The sequence below is a fragment of the Rhipicephalus microplus genome, chromosome X (assembly GCF_043290135.1).
Source record: "Rhipicephalus microplus isolate Deutch F79 chromosome X, USDA_Rmic, whole genome shotgun sequence".
NCBI lineage: Eukaryota > Metazoa > Arthropoda > Arachnida > Ixodida > Ixodidae > Rhipicephalus > Rhipicephalus microplus.
In genome coordinates this window covers 434,700,107-434,723,030 of record NC_134710.1, presented here as the reverse complement: position 1 = coordinate 434,723,030, position 22,924 = coordinate 434,700,107, and the positions used below count along the sequence as shown (strand labels likewise).

General features: G+C 44.7%; 1 protein-coding gene across 3 annotated transcripts in view; it reads right to left on the bottom strand.

Annotated features, from left to right (window-relative positions):
* The window catches only part of LOC142776583 (DNA (cytosine-5)-methyltransferase 3A-like), a 152,193-nt gene extending 129,546 nt beyond the window's left edge, over window positions 1-22,647 (bottom strand). For 2 of the 3 annotated variants that reach the window (XM_075880484.1, XM_075880486.1), the window contains exon 1: window positions 22,264-22,643. In XM_075880484.1, the coding sequence (XP_075736599.1) occupies window positions 22,264-22,356 (93 nt within the window). In that variant the 5' untranslated portion in view covers window positions 22,357-22,643. Of the gene's footprint in view, window positions 1-22,263 lie in introns of all 3 variants that reach the window. The other variant, XM_075880485.1, reaches the window with a different exon arrangement.
* Window positions 22,648-22,924: the final 277 nt, after the last annotated feature.

The following is a 22,924-nucleotide window of genomic DNA, read 5'->3' as shown; positions in this document are numbered from 1 at the left end:
AACCTTTTCTGTTTAGATAACTCCACACCACAAACTCAATAGGCACTACTTCCAGCCAATATTAGATGAATTCCTCATAACTTATCTCTTCCTCGGAGACGCTCACAGCAGTATATAGCGTAATTCTCCCTGTGATACGCGAGGTATTCTGATTAAACAATTCCTTTTTTTTTCTTCTGATGCATGTCTCTTGAACCACTAACAGCCAACCCAATATAACCTCGCAAACAAAACCTAATCCTCCATATATCTGAGTATAACATCCCCATGACTTCTGCCCCTACCAAAATAGGTCGTCAGTAGTATTTTTTGTAGAAGCAGCCACTTCCCCATAGTTTTGAGCACACTTATAAGAAACAAATGTCCCTCTTAAGCGCCAAAATCGCAGATGGAAAGAGCCGATTGAATACAGTTTCAGAAAGTAACATTCCTAAGTTGAACCAACAGGTGCAACTTCAGCATAGATGAGGCTGTGTACTACTTTAGAGTACTTCTGACTGACGCTGCAGCCAAGTGTATCCCACAAACAGGTGAAAGATCGAACAAGCAACATGTCCCGTGTTGAAACAGTGAGTGCTAAAATACACACTGACAGAAAAAGAAAACATGGAGGTTGTTTCGCGACTCTACGACGGTAGAGAAACCTATTATTAATAAAAGCATCAAGTTTTAAGGTAGGAAAACACGCCAGCAGGCGAGAAGGAACAGCTCACAGAAAGTTTTATCTGGCATAGGTTCTTATACACAAGGGCAAAGTCTGGAACATGGTTAGTGGTAGCTAGACAAGCACAATCGCCCCGCCACACTGGTCTAGTGGCTAAGGTACTCGGCTGCTGACCCGCAGGTTGTGGGATCAAATCCTAGCTGCGGCGGCTGCATTTCCGATGGAGGCGGAAATGTTGTAGGCCCGTGTGCTCAGATTTGGGTGCACGTTAAAAAACCCCAGGTGGTCGAAATTTCCGGAGCCCTCCACTACGGCGTCTCTCATAATTATATGGTGGTTTTGGGACGTTAAACCCTACATAACAATCAATCAAGCACAATCACGTCCTTTAGGGAACGCACAAGGCGACAACTTGGAAGACCAGACAAACTTCCTCGGCGTGGGCTTCGAACAGTTTTCCAGCTCGTCGCAACTTTTTAAGCCTTTGAGGGATACAAAAAGAATAAAAAACTGAAACCTGAGCGAAAATGCACCGAACTCGGGACATCTAATGAACCATTTCGTTTGGCTAAGCTACAGGCCTCGTTATAGTGCTAGAATCAATGTGCTGTAGGTCATGATCGTGTCACATGAAATGTTGAAGTACCTGCCCCCTGAAACCAGAAAAGCCCTCATTTACTATGAGACACTCATTAGAGGCGTATTGTGTGTAGCGCAACTAATGCGGCTGCTACAGAGTCGTCAAGGTCGACTCACGTTTGGGACCAGAAAGAAAAAGCTTACTCGGAAGCACGTCTTGCAAAAATCAGTTCCAGATCGGTCGTCTGAGTTTAAACCATTGTTGGCATGCACGTGTGGCATTGAGAAGGCCACAGAGACGCGATCACTGGGCTATCCGAGACATGGTTGTGGCACGAATATTACGAGCATATCCTCCCCCGCAATATGCCATTACCGAGTATTTAATTTCATTTCATTTCATTTATTTACTCTCAAGGCACTGGGCATTACAGAGAGGAGTGGGACAACAAATATCAATAAGTAAAACAAAACAGCAAATTTAGAATAAATATAATGCACTTTCGAAAATGATTGATTTGAACGCATTGGCATCTGTGATTGAAGCGATCGATGCGGGAAGGTGGTTCCAGTCAGTACATGTTCTAGGAATGAAAGAGTTGAAGTGCTGGTTCGTATGGCAGAAGGGAACCCCAACCTTGTATTGATGGTCATTGTATGCTGATATGTAGGCTGGTGGAAAAAACGGTAAATCAGAGAGGGTTCTGTTAGTGTGATAGATCTTAAGAAAAAGACAGAGACGTGAATTTTTGCATTGTATTGAGAGGTTATGCAAATTTAGTTCAGCCTTCATTAATGTGACACTTGCAGTTCGAGAGTAATTGGACAATATGAAACGTGCTGAGCGATTCTGAATGGATTCAATATTGTCTATGAGCATGTGAATATGAGGATCCCAGATAGACGACGCATATTCGAGTTTTGGCCACACTAAAGATTTGTACAGGAGAAGCTTTTGATTAATTGGAGCAAGAGAACAATTTTGACGTAAATAGCCAAGAGTTTGATTAGCGTTGCATGTTATGTAGTCAACGTGAGCGTGCCATGACAGGTTATTAGAAATGTTAACACTGATGTACTTTTAAGAAGAAACGCTGTTTAGGGGAGTGTTATTAAGTAGGTACGAGGGGGACGCAACTTTTGAAGGGTTACGAGCTATTCTCATTGATTTGCATTTATTTGTGTTAAGTTTCATTAGCCAATTATTACTCCACGAAGAAACATTGTCTAGGTCAGATTGCGGGGTGTCAGTGTTGTTAGAGGTCAAAATTTCACTGTAAATAACACAATCGTCAGCAAATAACCTAATGGAGGTGGAAATGTTATGAGGCAAATCATTAACATATAATGAAAAAATTAAGGGACCTAAAAGAGAGTCTTGAGGCACACCTGAGGTTACGGCAGTAGGGGGAGAGTTACATTCATTAGCAGTCACAAATTGCTCGCGGATACGTAAGAAGCACTCGATCCTTTTTAATATGTGTGGGTCAAGATTTAGTTGATAAATACACAATCAATAAAAGTACCATGATCAATAGCAGAGAACAAATCATTAGTAAAGCATAAGAGCGGAGTTTCACACAAGTAACTTTTTCTAAAACCATGTTGAAAGTTAGTAAAACAAGAATTATTCTCAAGAAAGTTGACTAAGTTGCAGTAAATGACATGTTCTAATAGCTTACATGGCACGCTAGTTAGTGAGATGGGTCTATAATTATGAGGATCGTTGGTGTTACCTGACTTGTGAAGAGGAACCACCTTCCCCACTTTCCAGTCGTTTGGCAGGGTACTCGATTCCAAAGACTGTGAGAAAATTCTGCACAGTATTAAGGACGAAAACAATGCGGTGTTTTTGAGAAACTTGGCGTTGATTCCGTCATCTCCGGGGGAAGGAGAAGGCTTGAGATTTTCAATTAATTTACTTATGCCCTCCCAATCAAGGTGTACTGGCTGCATTAGATCCTAGTTGTGAGTAGACAAGTAAGGAACAGTAGTAGATGCCACATTTACAAATGATGATGCGAATACGCTGTTAAGAGCTAGGCAACAATTTTCTCTTGGAATAGATGATTCGATGATTCGCTCCCTGAAACTAGGTCAATTTGTTTGTTGTTAATTTCACCAATTACCTGCCAAAATCTACGAAGATTAGTTACTAACAAAGAAGGCAACGTTTGTTCAAAATATGTGTGCTTGGCAAATCAGAGTGCGCGTGCGTACTCGTCGGCTACACTACGATAATCATCCCATCTTTTGATGTTGCCCGAGAGCTTTGCACTTCGAAAGACGCGCTTCTTTTTATTAAGTAGCCACCTTAAAGTAGGCGTGAATTAAGCAGACCGATTGCTATCGGTCATTTTACGGCGCGGTATGAAGCGGTCGAGAGGTTCTTCGATTTTAGCTCTAAAACATAGCCAGTTTTTGTTTACTGAGTGGTCAGAAAAGCTAGAAAAACATTCGTGTGAAAACGTCTCCAGTGCAGCATTAATTAACGAGTAGTCAGCTCTCCCATAATCTCTGATTATTTTGTAGTTTTACTAATTTTTGACGGCGTGTTCGGTACGAGAAAGTGAATGGCAGAGTGATCACTGAGACCTGGCACGACTCACAGAAACTGGATGAGATCAGGGTTATTTGGATGGCGGGGCACCTCGCTGTCCCATGTGCACCTCGTCAGTGCACAGGGGTTGACGGTGTACTCACCGCGCTTAAGGAGGATTCTGCGAAGCGACGTTTAATAGGAGAGCTGATGGAGCTCAAGCTTTATAACGGCTACCGACGGAGAGGGTTTGACACACGGAGAACCTATCCCTTCGCGTAATATATATGGGGACATGCTTGTTTCCAATACCGTGTCCATCATGAAAGTGTTCATGCGATTGTTGGTGGCTATATGATACCCCACGTAGGATTCGCTTGTTTGGACACCGTCTGCATGACCTAAGGTTTAAAAGAGGGTAGTTGAATGTGAAATAGAGAGCGGAGGTTCGGGCTTGGACCAGAGCAGACGCCTGAGTGCTGCAATAAAGTCTATTTTACCAGACTACAGCTCTTCCTTTGCACTGCCAGCGAGCACTCGAGTCATCGAGATGCAATCATTCCGAACCTTAAACACCTTCCTCCTTAGCTAGTATAGAAGCTAGTCGAGGAAAAAGAAATAAACTCCCTCCTTTCTTTGTATATCACTGTTTTGTTTTCTAGTGAGATCTCTTCAGCTTGGAAAGGAGTCACTATTTCCTAATTCTGAAACAAGGCAAGGACCCATCCTCAGTTTAGAGCTACAGGCCAATAGCATAAACTAGTTGACTTTGTCAGGATTATGAAAAGATGATGAACAGCCGAACGATGCTATTACTTGAGACAAATTATCTACTCGACCCACGCCAGTGCGGATTTATGAAGGCTAAATCCAAAACTGACCACCTCGTCCATGCCAAGGCACCAATTCGTACCTCGATATGAAAAAGGCCTATGACACTACGTGGCGCTTCTGACATAGTTTGAGGCTTGTTATTTTTAGGTGTGTGGGGAAGAATGTTCGCAATATTTGAAGGATACCAGTCAAATCGGACATTCAGTGTTCGAGTAGGCACTGCTCTGTCCCGTACATTCGTTCGAGAAACAGGAGTGACGCAAGGTGTATTGAGTTGTACACTTTTTATAGTCAAAATGAACTCTTTGTGCATATATATCCCACGGAATATGCTTCATTTCCCTTATGTTGATGTTACAAACGCCTGCAATTCTCGTTTCACCCACACCCCCCTTCGTCCAAACCAGGGCGCTTTTGTTTTGGGAAGATGACATCCGGCGACTGGCGACGCAGTGGTGGCGCCGCCGCGTATTCCCTACACCTGTACCAAAAGGAGAAACATGTGTCGAGGAAAAAGAAATGACCTCGAGAGGAGCCGGGATGTCCCGAAAAAGTTTGGCCTGCATCGAAATGAGCAGTTGACGTGCAGCCAGCAAGAAGAGCGGTCGTCGGTGTTGCAAGTCTCGAGTAGGCGGCGAGCACGGAGTGACCCGCGCAACGTATTGAGACGGCTTTCATTCCGGGCACCCTTGTCGTCTACTAAGCTGGCGAGATCTTCAGCGACCCCCCGTCAACTCCCCTACACGTACCAAGAGCTGGCCTTGTCCGTATAGAACTTTTATTGTGACTTTTTTTAAACTGTTAGTTTATTATAATCAGTTTTTTAAATATTTGTAGTTATGTGCGCTGCGTCGCACGTTGAAGCTCAGAAGCGCGAGCCTGAGCTTTTTTTCCTAAATTTTCTTTATCTCTCCTGTTGTTTCAGCATGTTGATATTTTATTGATTTGTCTGTACCTGTTGTAGGTCAAGAACATATTTTGTTATACAGCTGTTCTTTTCATCGCGTATTAGTGTTTTTCCGTCTCTTTTTTGTAATCTCCTGCCTATTGCCATTGTTATAATTAATTGTTTGTGTTCAATCAAATGTTCGTGTCTTCTCTATGAGTACGTTGGTCAGGCCCATACGTCACCACTAGTGCAACCCCGCACTGGTCTACCGACCTGCAAAGAAATTTGAAATGCACCACTTCGAGGCCTTTCAGCCGTCACAGGCTGAAGCGTTAAACGGAAGCCTGCGAGTCTGCCACACGTCGATGTTGGATCGGCGGGCCTTCACCCGAAGTGCGTGACAGTCGATGATGTAGAGGTCGGATTTACATCGTGTGACCTTTCAGTATGTGAAAAGCAGATAGAATTAAGTTCAAACAGAATCTAAAAATGGTCAGACAAAAATGGCTTTCAATACAACCCAGAGAACAACACTTGCGTCTTATTTTCCAGGATTATGGAACTTCATTCGGAACCTGACAGTAGCATTCGTAGTCAGTGTCCAACTGAAAAAGCTGAGCATAAGTTTCTGAGTGTCGCAAAGAAGGCAAACCTAACCTTCGTACCCCTCATCAAATATATGCAAAAAGTATTTAAAAGCAGGAATCCTTATTGTTGTCACGCACTACGGTGGTAGTGAAAAAAAGTGCCTTTTCGATCTTTAGAAAAGCCTTATCTGCACTCGCCTACACAACGGGGCTGTTGTCTATCAATCTGCTACACCAAGCGCTTTGAAGATGCTGGACCCTGTGCACCAGTTTGGCATCTGCCTTTCTACGGGTACTTCTTACACTAGCTCCGTGGAAAGCCTGTATGTTCAATTGAATGAGTGGTCGCTACATTTCCGGAGGTCTTACTTATTTTTGTATACTTCATTAAGGTTGATGTGAACAACACCTCGTACACTCTTGCCTTAATGATTTGTCAAGTACTGCCTTTTTGGACTGCCGTCATTCGTTCAGGCAGCCATTTCATTTGAGGGGGCTAGATGAAGAAATGAGCGTTCCACTTTTTAAAGGCACTTTGATTCCTCCCCCAGCATATGTGATGCCAAGCCCTCATAGTCAAATTCTGGCTAGAGTACACGCCTGCAGGCAGGAAATCAAGTCAAATTATCACCGCTTCTGCGCGGCTCCGTAGCCGTGTAACAGAGAAACCGACCTGATTTGAAGTGGCCTTCATAATAGCCGGGACAAAGATTAGCCGCGACAAAGATTAGCCGCGATGTTAGGTCAAATCTTTCCTCGCAAGATACAGCCTTCGGTTAGGCGTGACATTTCGTAGGCGGCAATGTCCTGACACGGTGGCGGGTAGAAAGCATTATTTTACGCTTTGAAGAGTGGTTTCTTGCGGAGAATGTGGTGGATGTAACGATTGCAGGTAATTATAAAACCATTACTATACAAATTACCTATATTTGCGAGATTAACATGCAAAGCACAGCCCTGAAATCGAACTTCGGACCGCATGCACGTGAAGCAGATATCTTACCTTATGCACCACACCACCACCGCATGGAAGTGAGTCTTCTTGCGGTGGAATATATCTACCAAGTGGATTTTTGCAAGCCGTCTTCGGAACCTCGAACTATTCTTGTGCCATGTGCATGCATTTTATCAGTGAATAGTTTGTAGTGCTTCATGAACTCGAGAAAACCACGGAGAGCGCTTTCGACTCTGACTTCGGTTCATGGTTCGCCGTTCCGCAAGAACGGTTAACGTGTGTTAGTGCGTCGTTTTAGAGCTTCCCCATGAACTGCGGGTGTTACGCATGAGGCTGTGTTCAGCTGTAGAAACCTGCATATGTTTCTCGCACGTGCGTGTGCTGTGAAAAATTTGGCTGAATTGTGTCGGGAGGTACACACGTGTCAGTGACATCAGCCTATTCTCAGCTGTTTGAAGACAATGCGCTTTTGCACGTAAACATTGCATGGATATTTTAGCATGCCTACTCTAACATTTGCATTTTGTACGCGTGAACTGCCGCGAGCTGCACGCTGGGGTAGCAGCATCTTTTTAGCATTTCAACGATTACGTATTTCTGCAATTAGAATTTATGCACTATATTTTGCTATATAGAGTGATTTTTACTCATTTTCAGTCTTTGCCTGATCCTAATTATGGGAAGTGGCTACTCTTACTTTTGTTCAGCATCACATCACTGTTCAAGGGAATGCCGAAACGCGCCCCAAGGTCAAGCATGATGTACAGAAATTATCAATGGACAGGTCGGTCTTCCTCCAAATAAGTAATGCCTCTGCACATCTCTTTTGCGAACGTTGGCGTGCAGTTGGGGTCAGGAAATGGTGCAGAACGAACCTCAAAATATTTAATGTTACTGCTAGCAGTTGCTCTTTTGAAAATGGGGAATTTTATACCTGTTACATTATCTCCACAGCAGTGCACTGGTTGTTTTGGTCGCGGTTGACTCTTAGAAACGAGAACTGTACCTAATTTTCAAAAGAGTGAGCAAATGTCGATGACCTACGCTCTCTTGCTGACTTTGATTGATTGATTGATATGTGGGCGTCTCTCATAATCATATGGCGGTTCCGAAACCGGCATATGATTATGAGAGACGCCGTAGTGGAGGGCTCCGGAAATTTCAACCATCTGGGGTTTTTAATGTCCACCCAATCTGAACACATGGGCCTAAAACATTTCCGCCTCCATTGGAAATGCAGCCGCCGCTGCCCGGATTCGAACACAGCCGAGTACCTTAGTCACTAGACCACCATGGTGGGGCTCTCCTGCTGACTTCTGCACCTGACTTCTGACTTATGTACTTGATGTTCATCATCAAATTACGCAACCACTAATCAAACATCGACCAATCGACTTTCAATTTTAATCTTTTTTTTCTATCTCGTGGCCTTCGGTTTGTTTCTTTTTTGCCAAGCTTTCATAAAATTATCAGTTCAACTTGTTTTGTAGATCTTGAGCATCAAAATAATACATAGGTCAGCGTTTCAGTAAGCTGTCGCACGTGCACTAGTACTCTTTAATGCTAGACACAGTGTCATACCTCGACAACTGATGAACGGAAAGTTGTTTGTACTCTTTTATTGAAGTCAAAAGAGTAACATAGGACTGCACATCCCAGTTTATGCCCAATGCAGAAATGTGTGTGATATCTCTAATCAAGCGTGCCAAATAGCACTGGAAAATGTTTCCGTCCCAGACCATCTTGTAGTAAAACGGCCATCACAAGACAGCAGGATGAAACTACGACGCACAAGTGCCACAGCATGCAGGCGACGGTGAACGTGACGCCGGCGCCGGGCGCGCAGCTGGCGTGGCGACGGCAGGGGAGGGGGTTTCTTTTTTTTCCGCGCTCGTGCTTGTGGCTGAACGGTTCTGGGTAAGTTGATGCCGACTCCTAGCGCCTGGCTGGCGCGACGAAGAGGGTGGCTCTCCCCCTTTTTTTTCCGACTAGAGCTTGTTCTTACCGGCTGTATGAGTGGATGTCACGGGGTTTTTTTTTATTGCTGGGCTCCCTATTGACAGGATTTTATTCAGTACGCAGGAGCGCGCCGCCTATGTGCTGTTCGTCATCCGGCCCCTGACTGAGAGTGTGGGAGCGGAAGCTCACTGATTTTGGTACATCATTCACAGCATATACTAAGCATATGCCTATTGCACACATTTGAACACATTTCCTTGAACTTCAGCATACTTTACTGATGCTCCCAAAACTCACGCTTCAGTTTCCTAGGCAGCAGTCGGTCCACATTTTACAGATGCTGGTACTCTTCATCCTAACGCAAACATCTTCACAGCAGAAGCCTATGCGATACTTGCAGTCGTAAAACCAATAAAACAACAAAGTTTGCAAAGCGCAGTAATATACACTTACTTCCGTGGTGTGATAAAATCCCTCAAAACTCTGAAAAGACATACAAGTCACCGTTCTACTCTTGCTCTATTCACTTCTGTGCACAGTATACGCTCCCAAAAAGCGTGTTGTTGTGTGCTGGGTGCCGGGCACCACGAGATACAAGGAAACGTGTTGGTGGACCAGCTAGCCATATCCGCTGATGAAACCACTTTCAATACAGAAATAGCTATTTCTGTTCTTGATTTAAAACCTTTTTCTCGGACAAAAGCTGAGAGCCTATTGGCTGAGCACAAGTCATAGATGCACACAAAACAAACTACACGTTATCAAGCCGCAGCTTGGTAACTGGCCGCCAGCATTGAAATCACGCTGGACAAAGGTTACATCTACAAGGCTTCGAATCGGACACACCTTTAGTAAGCACTCCTACCTTCTGTTTTTGGAGACCCACCTTTGTGAGAAAAATGTGGTGAATGAGTCACCGTTGTTTCCATTCTTATCCAATCCACTGAATTAGACCCCATATAAAACCACTTCCCATTACTGTACCGAGAAAGTATGCTGCTTCACCCTTTGATCCGCATTGGCAATGTATCGCTTAACCATTAGTCATTGTTTGCCGTTTCAGAAGTAGTAGCCAGCGTTCATGTCATAAACCCCAGGCTACCCGTAGCACAACTTCTGAAATCAGGTTGTTGCTACGGTAAAACTTCACAAAAAGAATCTGCCTTAGTGATTTTAAGCCTGAAAAGCCTTGAGGAGGCATGTGTGCAATTCGAACCTTCACTTGTTCATTACACATACATGTACCACAGTGCCCATCACTGCCGTAATTTTATAGTCGATCAACAGACATCAAGCTTGTTTATAGCACGGGATTTTAGGCCTCTTTAGAGCCGTAGCACGACCTGTCATCGCAAACATTGGTCATCATCACCACCGTATAAGAAGCCTGGCACGCTTTGGCCGCTCATGGCCCAAGCACCATAAACCCATACACATCATCATATATCTGATTAGACTTATGTATAAACTTAAGCCTATATAACGCTGATAGTAATGTTGAACATGATTGATTGATATGTGCGGTTTAACGTGCCAAAACCACTATATGATTATGAGAGACGCCGTAGTGGAGGGCTCCGGAAATTTAGACCACCTGGGGTTCTTTAACGTGCACCCAAATCTGAGCACACGGGCCTACAACATTTCCGCCTCCATCGGAAATGCAGCCGCCGCAGCCGGGATTCGAACCCGCGCCCTGCGGGTCAGCAGCCGAGTACCTTAGCCACTAGACCACCGCGGCGGGGCTGTTGAACATGAGTACATAGCATGTTTCCCTAATTTATAACTACGGAAACGCAGATCAGAAATAAAATGAGATCTCACAGACTGACTTGATAAATATATTTTGCACTTCGGTTTCTCTCCATCTCAGTATTATTTTCTGCAACACGACTCACTCAGACTCGGCATCATTAAAATTTTCTAAAACAGGACTCACTTGGACTCAAGCTCACCAAAATATTACTCACTCGGGCTCCCAACCTCATCTTGAGTAGGCATGAGTAAGTTTGCCCACCTGTAGCTGCAACTAGCCATCAGCGGCTGCTATGTGCATGTCGCGAGTGTGCCTGCGTTCTTCTTTCTTCCATTCCACTATAGACACACTTGAATCCGCCACTCTCATACCACTCCTAGTGTGACTAAAAAATTTCAGAGAGAGCGACTGCATACGTAGGCTACATGCAATCATTACTAGAGGCAATTTTAGCCCTTTCACACTGTCTGGCGAATCGCTAGCCTGCGCTTAGATGAGATGGCTGATCTGCCGTGGTGTCGTGCTTACGCTCGATGGATTTTCAGTGTGTGTGCGTTTTTTCAAGACGAGATTGGTAGTGATTTCTAGCTATCATGAACTGCGGGGAGACCGGCATGCCTGTGAATTAAATGTGGGATAATTTTTGTCATGTACACGCCAAATCTCTTCACAACTTCATCGGACTTGTTTCGTGTTAAGTCGACACGTCGACACTAGTTAAATCAGTGACAATCCGCAGATGGCCCTACTTTGGTGTAATTCGCTGCGCTCTCAGCTCTTCAAACGTACGGCTGTGCTTGATGGCTTCACTTACATGCTCTAAACTTTCTTTTGCGGTGAGGAGCCGCTCAACGGTCCCCGCGATCTTATTTAGAAGATGACCAACCTAGACTTCATCTGTCATTCAGGTGCCCAGTGCCTTGCACAACTCAAGCACCTCATCGATATACGTCGTGCAGGTTTCCCCGTGGACTTGCGCTCGTTGCATAAGAGTTTGCTCGGTACGCTTCTTCTTCGCTGCCGGATCCCCGAAGCACATCTTGGTTTCATCAATGAACTTCCGCCACGACGTTAAGCTTTCTTCATCGTTTTCAAACCATAAGGATGTGGTTCCTTTGAAAAAAAGTCTCACATTGTTGAGCTGGCCGCTGGCATCCCAGCCAATAAACCGACCCGCCCGTTGGTAGGAGCTGAGCCATACGTCGACATCTTCCCCAGCTTGGCCGGCGAAGGATGTGGGCTAGATTTAAGGCTGCCGTGAAATGCGGGAAGCAGGCGGCTCATTGTCATTGTTGTCGTAAGACGTCATTGCAGGTGGCAGAGCAGCAAGTCGTCGACTTCGGCGAAGGTGAACGTATTGCGCCGCAGCGATCGATGAGTCTTCGTTCGTCAGGGGCACAGTTATCGTACCCAGCACCTCTCACCAAAAATTGTTACGATGGGGCATGTTTATTCAAGAAAGAATGGCGAAGGGTAGCCGCGCCGACACAAAGCTGCTTCCAAACAGACCACTTCGTTCTCCTCTTCTTTCCTTCCTTCACACGTTACCGCTTCAGCGTAACAATATGCTCTACCACAGAATCACACCAGTGCTAGAGGCGGAAAAAAAAAACGAATCCTAATAGAAACGTCATGTAGAGTGGGTAGTCTAGTCTGCGCATGTAAAACTTTGTGGCAGAAGTGTGAAATTGCACATGGTGTCACACCATTTGAATTGCGCAAGTTGTTGATGCCCACGTTGGGCGCTGTTTTTGCAGGGCGCGGGTTTGAATCCCGGCTGCGGCGGCTGCATTTCCGATGGAGGCGGAAATGTTGTAGGCCCGTGTGCTCAGATTTGGGTGCACGTTAAAGAACCCCAGGTGGTCTAAATTTCCGGAGCCCTCCACTACGGCGTCTCTCATAATCATATAGTGGTTTTGGGACGTTAAACCCCACATATCAATCAATCAATCAATCAAGTTGTTGATGGATGTCAAACTTCGAGGAGTACTATTAATAATTCGTTTCAGCTTATTTCAAGACAAATGAACACATTTCAAGACATTTGGTCTTGAAATGTAGGGCATATATTACCATGCCAAGTTAGGCATTGTAACATTTTTTTTATGCTGAAAAACATGCCAGGAAACAAAAGAATATGAAGAATGGGCTCATTTTTCTTTGTTAGAAGCAACCTTGCTAAAGTTCAAAAACGTTTAAGGGTGTTATTTCTTTCAATTCTGGTATAAGTATGAAGATATTGAAACAAAAAGGAAAACTAAACGACTTTCTGCCGTCAGGCTCAAACCCTGCATAATTTGCATCATGAGTGCAATGCTGTGCTACAGCAACGGTCAAGCTCTCTTCCAATATCAGGTGTATCTGTACATACCGGTGCCTAAAAGCAGCTTTTTTTCTTGCTCCTCATGATCTGTATTGCTCATGAAATAAACATTTGTTCTATATATTTAAACCTTGGATGGTTTGTCAGCACTTCTCGTAGCCTGGATGCCGCGTCTGTAACATTATTTTTGCGTGCTGGCGTGATCTTTGTACTGCAATCGAATCTCGCTACAACACAATTGACGGGACGCGTCAAAAAACTTGTTGCCGCGGAATATTGTTGTAGCGAAAGTTCAACTGTAGACCACAATATTCGGTGAGATCTGATTATTATGATTCATCCGATGGTCCCATCAAGCGCATGCGTTGAACTCTCGCAAACTCGGAAGTATCTGGCCGTACACTGGTTAACGTATTCTCTCGCATATAACAGAATCGAAATATACCGAAAAAATTCAAGCTGGAGTCGGAGCGCGAGTTATACAAGCATTTTGGTGAGAAAGTTGACTTGACGACTTTGCTTTACTGCAATGCAAAGAAGGCCGTCTTGCGCCAATACGCGCGTAGTTTTCTCTTGCTCCCGCGGTTTTCAGACGGGGGTGCCGGTTATATGCCGCGAAGGGTTATACAGCAGAAAATACGACATTTAGACGACCCTTCGGGCGTACCGAGAGCACCGCGCTGTGAACGAGCGTGCCGAAGCTTAACTGGAGGCCAACTAAAAACGGCGACTGATAGTGCCGTAGCTCCGCACTACCACGGCCGTTAGGGAATGACAGGAAATCCGTAACGCGTCTTGTGGTTTATCGCTTTATTGCCTTTAATCTACGGCTGGGTTAGCTGCGCACCTTCAGTAGTATTCACTATCGATGAACACGACGATAGCGACTATGGTTTCCTGTGCAGCGCTTGCGGCAAACAGTAGTTCGGTTTGCACTCTGGGCCCGCTGCGTCGGCGCGAGCGCGACTTAAGAACTTCATCGTTGCTATCTTTGTTCGCACAGTTACGGCATAAACATTGGGTTGAGTCAGTGCATGTTGTCTGCACGCCTACTTTCGTTATCACCAACGATCGCGTTCAAACGACCGCATCTCGCAGCGGTAGTGGCCGAACGCTGTCACGCCGAAACTGCGTGCGCGCTGCTCGCGAGTGCGTGTTCATTACGCCGTGCTTGTCATTCACGATCACAGGGCTAGTGATGACGAGTGGTAGTTTGCTTTGAGCGGGACGTAAAAACGTATGCGGGAGTTCTCTAATATCGTGATTCTGCCTCGGCCCGCACGTGCATAAAAGCAACTGGTAGCAATCACGGTGGATGGCCGAGCTGTCGCTGTGCATCTCAATGGCTATAAATTTAGCGGAATGTGCATGGGGTGGCACAAAGTGTGTCTCTGATGAAGAGACATGGTTTTCGCGGTGTGGCCATGCGCTCACGAGTGGCCGAAAAGTGACCGAGTTTGTAGCGGAATTTCGCGGCGATCCTAGGCAAGTTCGTTTTTCTTATGGGGTAGGGCTCGCGAAAACTTCGTTGGAGCGCAAATATCTAGAAAAAGTATTCGTTGTAACTAGACATCTTTCGCATATTTTTTAGAGGCGGCTGACGGGGAATCGAAAATTATCTGGGGCGGAAATTTCATTGTAGCGGACTTCCTTATAGATTAGACTGTATATGGCAGCTCGAGGGGCTATTGACAGGTGGACACACCAGTAATCAAAACTAAATAAAAATGATGCCCAGGAAATTATAGGGGATGTTATTTGAAATTCATGTAACTGTGATGAAAAAAAAGTGTGCGGAAATACTATTTTCAGCTGCCAGTTCGAATAAGCCCAAGTGCTACAGGATGCCAGCAGGCAAAAGAAAATTGTGTTCCACACTCCTCGAATGGAGCACAGGCAGTGCTGACTAACGCTCCTATGTTTAAATGTATATATACACCCTATAAAGTGGACAGAAAGATGACCGCCCCGTGGCTCCGTGTTGGAGTATGAGATACGTTATTCGAAGGTTGTAGGTTCGATCCCTACCGGTGGCAAGTGATCTTTTCGTCCACTTTTCTTTCTTCGCATTTACATTACAATTACCTCTAATGACGTTCTCTACACTGCCTTTTCACTCCATTTCTCTCTCTCTCTTTCTTTAAACACTTTCCCTGGCATCATTTTCTGTTAGTTGTCCTTATTATTGTATTTAACAAAGAAAACAATCTCTTCAACTTACACTTCTTTCCTTCAAATTACAGCTAATAGTGACAAATGCAAACTAGAAATTATGCTCTGCCATATGCAGTCAAAGAATACACAAATACCCTATTTAAATAGTAGCACTATATCCAAAAATTACTGCCAAAGCATCATGCACATGTGGCGATCTCCATACTTCGAGAACGAGCCTATCAAACATTTGTTCATCCGCTACTCAAATGCGCATCATCCGTCTGGTCACCTGACCAGGTTTATCGAAATATATCAGCGTACTAAAATCTGACCATAGACAGGGAGCACATTTCACCATTTATGACAACCACCGCTATAGTGTGACTACTCCGTTGTCACCACTGGAAAAGTATTTCTTGCCATATTCTTGCCAACAAAATTAATACTAGGTTTTTAGAGCATAACAACCTTCTGTTGCCTTACATCAGATAAAATTCTGGCAGATCTACGCTCACTTCTGTGATGCTCATTTTTGAAATCACATACCTCTTCATGTTAGGTCATCTCATTCATTGCAGCCTTCTAAAAATAACAAGAAAAACATGCTGTTAAGCGACCCTTGTTCATTTATGACAAACTTATTTTCAGCATCGCATCAATTTTTGTGTTGCTACTTGTGTGTGTTTGTTAGTATTGCACAATACTGTTAGGTAAATATATAATTTCTTCTTCTTAGGTAATAATTGTCCTTCAGTGTATGCACTTTTTCTTTATTTCCACCTTTAGTTATAACTGTTTTTCTGTTGCTGTTTTTATGCATGTAGAAAAAGATTTTTGCGATCATTAAAAACAAAAAAGAAAAAAAAATTGAGCTTGGATTTTAACTTGAACAAACACGAAGACTTCATTACTGTGGTCATCATTGGAACCGCACAGTAAGATAGCCATTTCTCTGCCAATTACATTTGCATAAAATAGTACACAGCGTGGACGTAAACTACATTGCCACGATCAAAACAACATCGCACATTTTGCAGCCTTCATAACTAATATATCTTTGCTAGTCTTTTCAGCCAAATCTAGGTGTTTAACACATTCACAGTAACACATGCTATCATTCAGTGGAATGCCATCCCTAAAGATTTCTGCATCATGCGACAGTCGCGTAGCCAAAGGGGGGGGGGGGGGTTGTTGGTGGAGGGAGGTTTAAACCTCCCCAAACTTTTTCGCCCAGCACACCCTCTTCCACTTATCCACCTTATTTTTTAGGGGCGAATCTCGTCAAGGCGTCGGTCTGTCCATCCCTTGTATGTATGTATGTATGTATGTATGTATGTATGTATGTATGTATGTATGTATGTATGTATGTATGTATGTATGTATGTATGTATGTATGTATGTATGTATGTATGTATGGTATGTATGTATGTATGTATGTACGTACGTACGTGACCACCTATAGTTTACCGACCATAAAGAAAATACTGTTGAGAAGTAGCCAATATGAAATGCAAGATGGTCGTGTACTTGTATCCAGGTGCGCGTTAAAGAACCATAGATTGTCCCACTGTGTCCATCCCATGTTTGTACGCGACCGCCTATAGTTCACATTTGAAAAGTGCTTAGGACTTCGTCCTTGCAAACATGACACTATGCCCCATCATCAATCCACCACTTGAACGATCATAGAGCCGTTTTGATGAAGGGGGAACGAAAGCGACGTATAGCTACCACTTACGAATAATGAAATTTTTTGTACAAATATCTGCAGTGTTGGTCAGGTCTTTGATGATGTAGTAGGAAATATTCGTGGATGATTCACGGTTTAGCGATGAAACGCTCCAGTGCTTCGCCCCAATCATCATCATTCACTCCGTGAATATGCTGTGATTTTTGTCGCTTCGCGCTGGCATGATTTAGGAACGTGCAGGCCAATAAGAATCTTAGAAAGGCCTACTAAAATATTCGTGATGTAACTTAGGCTGATGAATAAAAAGAAGGTGGTCATAAACCTAAACTGGCATAATGATAAATGCAGTGTGGGCAGCAGTAGTGAACACAAGCTTTATTGGGAAGCAGTGTGGAAAATAGCACAAGCATAAGGAACATAAAGCTGAAAAAATATACGACAAATTATATAAGTATATATTGATTCGCTTCATCTATTCATTTCTTTACATTGGCATTACTGGAAAGGCACACCGAGCGATTTCTGCAATTAGCGACACGATGCACGACAAAAATGCACAGAATCGAGAAACATGGGTGAGCATGTTATTGTACAAAACTAGGAGCATCATACATGGTAACCATAATTTTTTAGAAGAAATAAAAGAAACTCCGTGCAAGCAATGTTTCACGCAGGAAACAGACATAATACATAGCGGAACACTGTTGATCATATTTTCAATTGACACGACAATTATTCTGCGCATGGCATGTCATAATATATACCCCATATGTTACCTTAAATTTGTGATAATTGCCACATCCAAATATGGGTTCTTGCATTGCTGTTCACAACTTTCGTATCCGCGAACCACGTCTGCTAGTGAGAAGTGCCACCGAAAAGCAAGAAGTATATAGGCAACAGGAGAGAACGGAATCACCCTGCCGTGCTGTCAAAGAGATTTTCACCAATATGTCTCATGGAGTTGAACTGAATCTTACAGCTGGTTGAAAAGTAGCGCGTACTAATTGATTTGTGGGGTTTAGCGTCCCGAAACCACCATATGATTATGAGTGACGCCGTCGTGAAGGGCTCCGGAAATTTCGACCACCTGGGGTTCTTTAAAATGAACTCAAAGCTGAGCACACGGGCCTACAACATTTCCGCTTCCATCGGAAATGCAGCCACCGCTGCCGGGATTCGATCCCGCGGCCTACGGGTCAGCAGCCGAGTACCTTAGCCACTAAACCACCGCGGCCCGGCATACTGATTTTACTAAAGCTGGTGGTCCAGTGGTTGTGGCTCTCCAATGCTGACCCGCAGCTAGCGAGATCGAATTCCCGTCATAATTTTGTTGCAGGCGAAAAGGTTTGAGGCCCGTGCACGTTAGGTGCATGTTAAAGATCCAAAGTGGTAAAATTTCTGGAGCGTCTCAATACGGCATCTATCATAATCATATCTTGGTTTTGGAATGTTAAACTCACTAAATAATTGGTTAACAACTATGTGTTTACTGCTGTTCGGAAAATCTCAATCTAAGATTATCTTCAGTTACCTTTCTTCCTTGATTTTTAACAGCTGGTGTCTATGGTTAATAGTATACACACTCATTCAGCTGAAGCCGTCTACGTTCCCAGTAAAGGACAGAGATAATGTATTCCGTGCGGACTCGTATTTTATGGTGGATGTTCGAAGAGTGATGCCAAACAATCTTTTATTTGTTGTTGTAGCTCCTAGGTACATCTTTAGGAATCTGAGCGACGAATAAGAGCGTTCCGCTTCAGCTGTGCTCACGGGCAGAGTTGCCAGAATCTTTAGAGATGGTGCACGTTTGAGGAGAATACCTGTGGGCAAGAGGCAACCACTTGCATCGCTGACATGTTCATTGTTTCACGCTTCTCTCGCTTCCATTTTCCAGCCCGTACTACTAGGTCTCTTTGCAATGCCGAAGTTGAGATAATGTTCTAGTACACGTCAGCAAACTTCTCGGCAGTGGGAAGAGTGGCAGATTTAGGAATATTCTATGGCGGAAGAGAAGAAGGCATCTTCAAGGTGTGCCGATGCTATCAAAGCGCTCATCGAACTAGTCTGTTATGTAGTCCAGAAAAGGCCAGAAATACTGGAAGCTTGAAGTGCTCTTCAACGCTAGCCACTGGCATATTACTTCAATAAAGCTGCCTACCTGTGAGCCCCGCCGCTACGGTCTAGTGGCTAAGGTACTCGGCTGCTGACCCACAGGTCGCGAGATGGAATCCTGGCTGCGGCGGCTGCATTTCCGATGGAGGCGGAAAAGTTGTAGGCCCGTCTGCTCAGATACGCGTGCACTTTAAAGAACCCCAGGTGGCTGAAATTTCCGGAGCTCTCCACTACGCCGTTTCTCATAATGATAGGGTGGTTTTGGGACGTTCAACCCCACTTATTATAGTCAATCGGCCTACCTGTGACAAGCAGCATCCTCAGTTTCGCCATCGGCCAAGAGTGCACTGAGAGCAGCGTTGCCTTTCGAGAAATAATCACTAAACGTTATACCTTAGGGCGTTTTGGCGCAACTATCAAGCCTCATAGAAGGGTGCTGATCGACCCAGGACACGAACTATCAAACTATAAGTGTAGGCAGCGCAATTCAAGTGGGTGATTTCGCATTGCTAGGAAGCAACGAGCTCAGCGATGTTGGGGCAGTGACCCTGTATGCGTGAAACGAAAACTTTAACGACGATACATGTCGGCTGGTAAAGTTTCGCCTCAAACACTATCGCTCGTTTCTCGCCTGGCGGAAAGATTCGCGAATATACTTTTCCTCCTCTTCCCCTCAGGCGCTGGTATGGTGGCACTCGCCCAGTATTTTACTCTGCGGCGAGATGTCTCACGTTTGTGATTGCGCTCATATGGAAGGCTGGTATGGTTTCTGTCGCGTTGTGATGAAATACGACGAACTTGAATTAACGCGAAGGAGTTTATGGCAGCAGTGAAATTCCAGCAAGTTGCATCAGAATGCCCGAAACAGACAACCGACAGGCACGGACGGTGCACAGTAGAGCGTAAGTAAACTCTTGTTGCATGCGCTGGCCCTTCTCGTTGAGTTCACGCATTACGAGAAATAGATTATGGTGCACTATGCTCTGAGAAACTCCAGAGTTCATTCCTTCATCATTAGTGAACCGATCACTGAAGATTTTGTTTGGTTCGAGGCTGCTCCTGTTCGCGCCAGTGTAAGTGCTGGAAACATCAATGCATGCACTATGCTGCGCAGTGAAATATCCTGTACAGTTCTGAATCTGTTTACGTTAAGGGAAATGTTGGCTCCACGCTTGCGAAGAACAGAATACACCTTGCCGCAACGCTAGTATTTCAGGAAGCAGAGTGACGAAAGCAAAAAAAAAAAAAATCGGGAGCATCACCGCTTTTTGTGCGTATTTTAGTTTTTTTTGCGGATATAGGCAGCCAACAAGCTAGTTTCATGTTAGTAGGTATAGTTCGGTTACACGTGCACTCTCGATTGAGACCAGAAGAACATTTCCCATCAATGATTACCTTGTCCTCGCAGATTGCACGATAAAACCTCTAGGATTGGAGTACTTTATTGCTATCACAAGTCACTGTGGAACTGAAAGTCTGCCCCAAAAATACCGTGTGCAAATTCGTGTTGCCAACGGGCAGATTATGTCTAAAAAATTACTATTGTGTATCGCAAGCATACTTTACTGCATGCAGTAAAGTAAAGTAAAGTAACAAAAGTTGACTTGAAGCTACCGTTCCATCAGGGCTGCTTGACATACAAATCTTAACATAAAAATCATTCCCATATGCATGCAGTCACAGACATCGACAGTAAGCAATTCACTCAGCAAAGTAAGCAAAACTGAAATGTAATTATGAGTGTACAAATACACGCTGCGTATACCTCTCATTCCTCGTTCTAAGTGGAACCGTCTTTGACTTATGAAATGCACTGCGCCCCGAAAACTACGCCTCCTACACTTAACAGAGATTAACGATTAACGATGTCTTCTCCGATTTGGTGGGTCATCGCAATAACGCGTTTTCGAAGACTAGTCCATTCAATGGTGCCACGAGAGGCCGTTGCCCCAAACGGTCGCTGTACCGGTCGTTTACTGTATTTTACAGTACTTCTTACATTACTGCTCCACCTTCCACTACGGCGTGTCTCATAATCTTATGATGGTTTTGGGACGTTAAACCCCACAAGTCAATCAATCAATCGATCAACAGTACTGCCCCACCGCGGTGGTCTAGTGGCGAAGGTGCTCGGCTGCTGCCCCGCAGGTCGTGGGATCGAATCCCAGCGGCCGTGGCTGCATTTTCGATGTTGGCGAAAATACTGCATGTAGGCCCATATGTGCTAAGACTTGGGTGCACATTAAAAAAAAAAACCCAGGTGGTCTAAATTTCTAGAGCCTTCCACTACGGCGTCTCTCATATTAATACGGTCGTTTTGGGACGTTAAACACCCCATATCAATCAATTATTCTTACAGTACTTTTACTTACTCTATTCACAACCATACACAAGAGAAGAGGGGGAATCTCGTGACTTCATATACATGTACACCATCTGTTTAAACTACCACCTATAGTGACGTGACAGAAAAAAAAGCTTACGCCTGTGCCCCACCGATCTCGGTTCGATGTGACCCCCCCCCCCCCCCCCCGGAAAAATGTTCTGGCTACACCCTTGTCATGCGACACCTACAGAACCTACTGGAGAGCACGCATTCAGTGAACGAAAAGGTGGTGCTGTACAAAAGGACAAACATACTCGGTGAATAGGCTGCATCTGCTGCGTCTCAGAGGTCATATAATCGTAGACACTGCTCGCTTCACGGTGCATTTAGTTGCCAGGGCTCACTGCATTACATAGTGTTCTCTCCTAACATTCAATGCAATATTGTTGAAGACCTTATTCCGCAGAAATTCTGGTGTCGGTGTCGTCGAGCTCACAACTGGTGATGCCGACACAAGCATTGATCATCACTCATATGCCTTTCAGAAACAGCCTCTTGCGAGACATGAAAAATGGTGTTTTTCTGAAAGCAGTATTACCTGACATGTGGCTCAAACTCGTGGCCTTGCCTGTGAACGAAAATTCAAGACGCGACATCACTAAATAGTCACTCGTCGCGTAGCATTCGTCAACAGTAGCTACGTTGCGTCGACTATTCGACTGCGCTTCTATAGGAAGACTCAATACCAGCGCTACACAATGCTCCTGAGAACGATGTGTGCGGGTTTACGATATGTGCTTATTTACAAATAGCGGGGCAGCTGAAAGATCAATTGACCGTTTTTCGCGCATGGTACGAAGGAACAATTATAGAGTACTCTTATTTCTCACCAAACGGGAGTCGTGTTGCAGCTCGGCTTCCTTTAGAACGACTTTCGCCCTCTTGGCTGGTGTTCCAGACGTCCCATCATTCATTCCTGCCATCTCAGAAAACAATCGACGAAGCTCCGCCTGACGCTGAAACAGTCGTGCTCTTCGACTTTCCACTTCTGACTGTCCGCGGGCTACCAGAGCCAGCCAGAGCGCGCTCGTGTTTCTCGGGCTGCTCCACCCCCCAGTGGCGCACTTGTGGTTGGTGTTTGCTTTTATGGGGTTACATGGTTCTGGTAAACCGCGGGAAGCTTGTAGGACGATTTCGTCGGGAAGCTCTCTGAAAGTTGCTGGGCAGGTTTCGGGCTAGCGACGCCGAAAAGATATGATACGCCCTCTCTATCATCTTTGTGAGGACTCAACGGATTGCAGTGTGGGCGCTTGGAGATTGCGCCTCCACTTGTCAATAGGCGTGGTGTTATCTTCTAAAGCCTGTTCCGCCGTGTGAGATGGGGCGATTATGAGTGGCGGTGAATGTTTGATGCTACAGTTCATCGCTTTTCTTATGTTTACCGTAAAGCTTCCTTCGGTGAACACCGCGTCGAATTGTTATCTGCTAACTGCGTCTTTCAACTGCTTCCAAAGTTATGCGCTACACGTTCGTACACATGCATTGAGACAA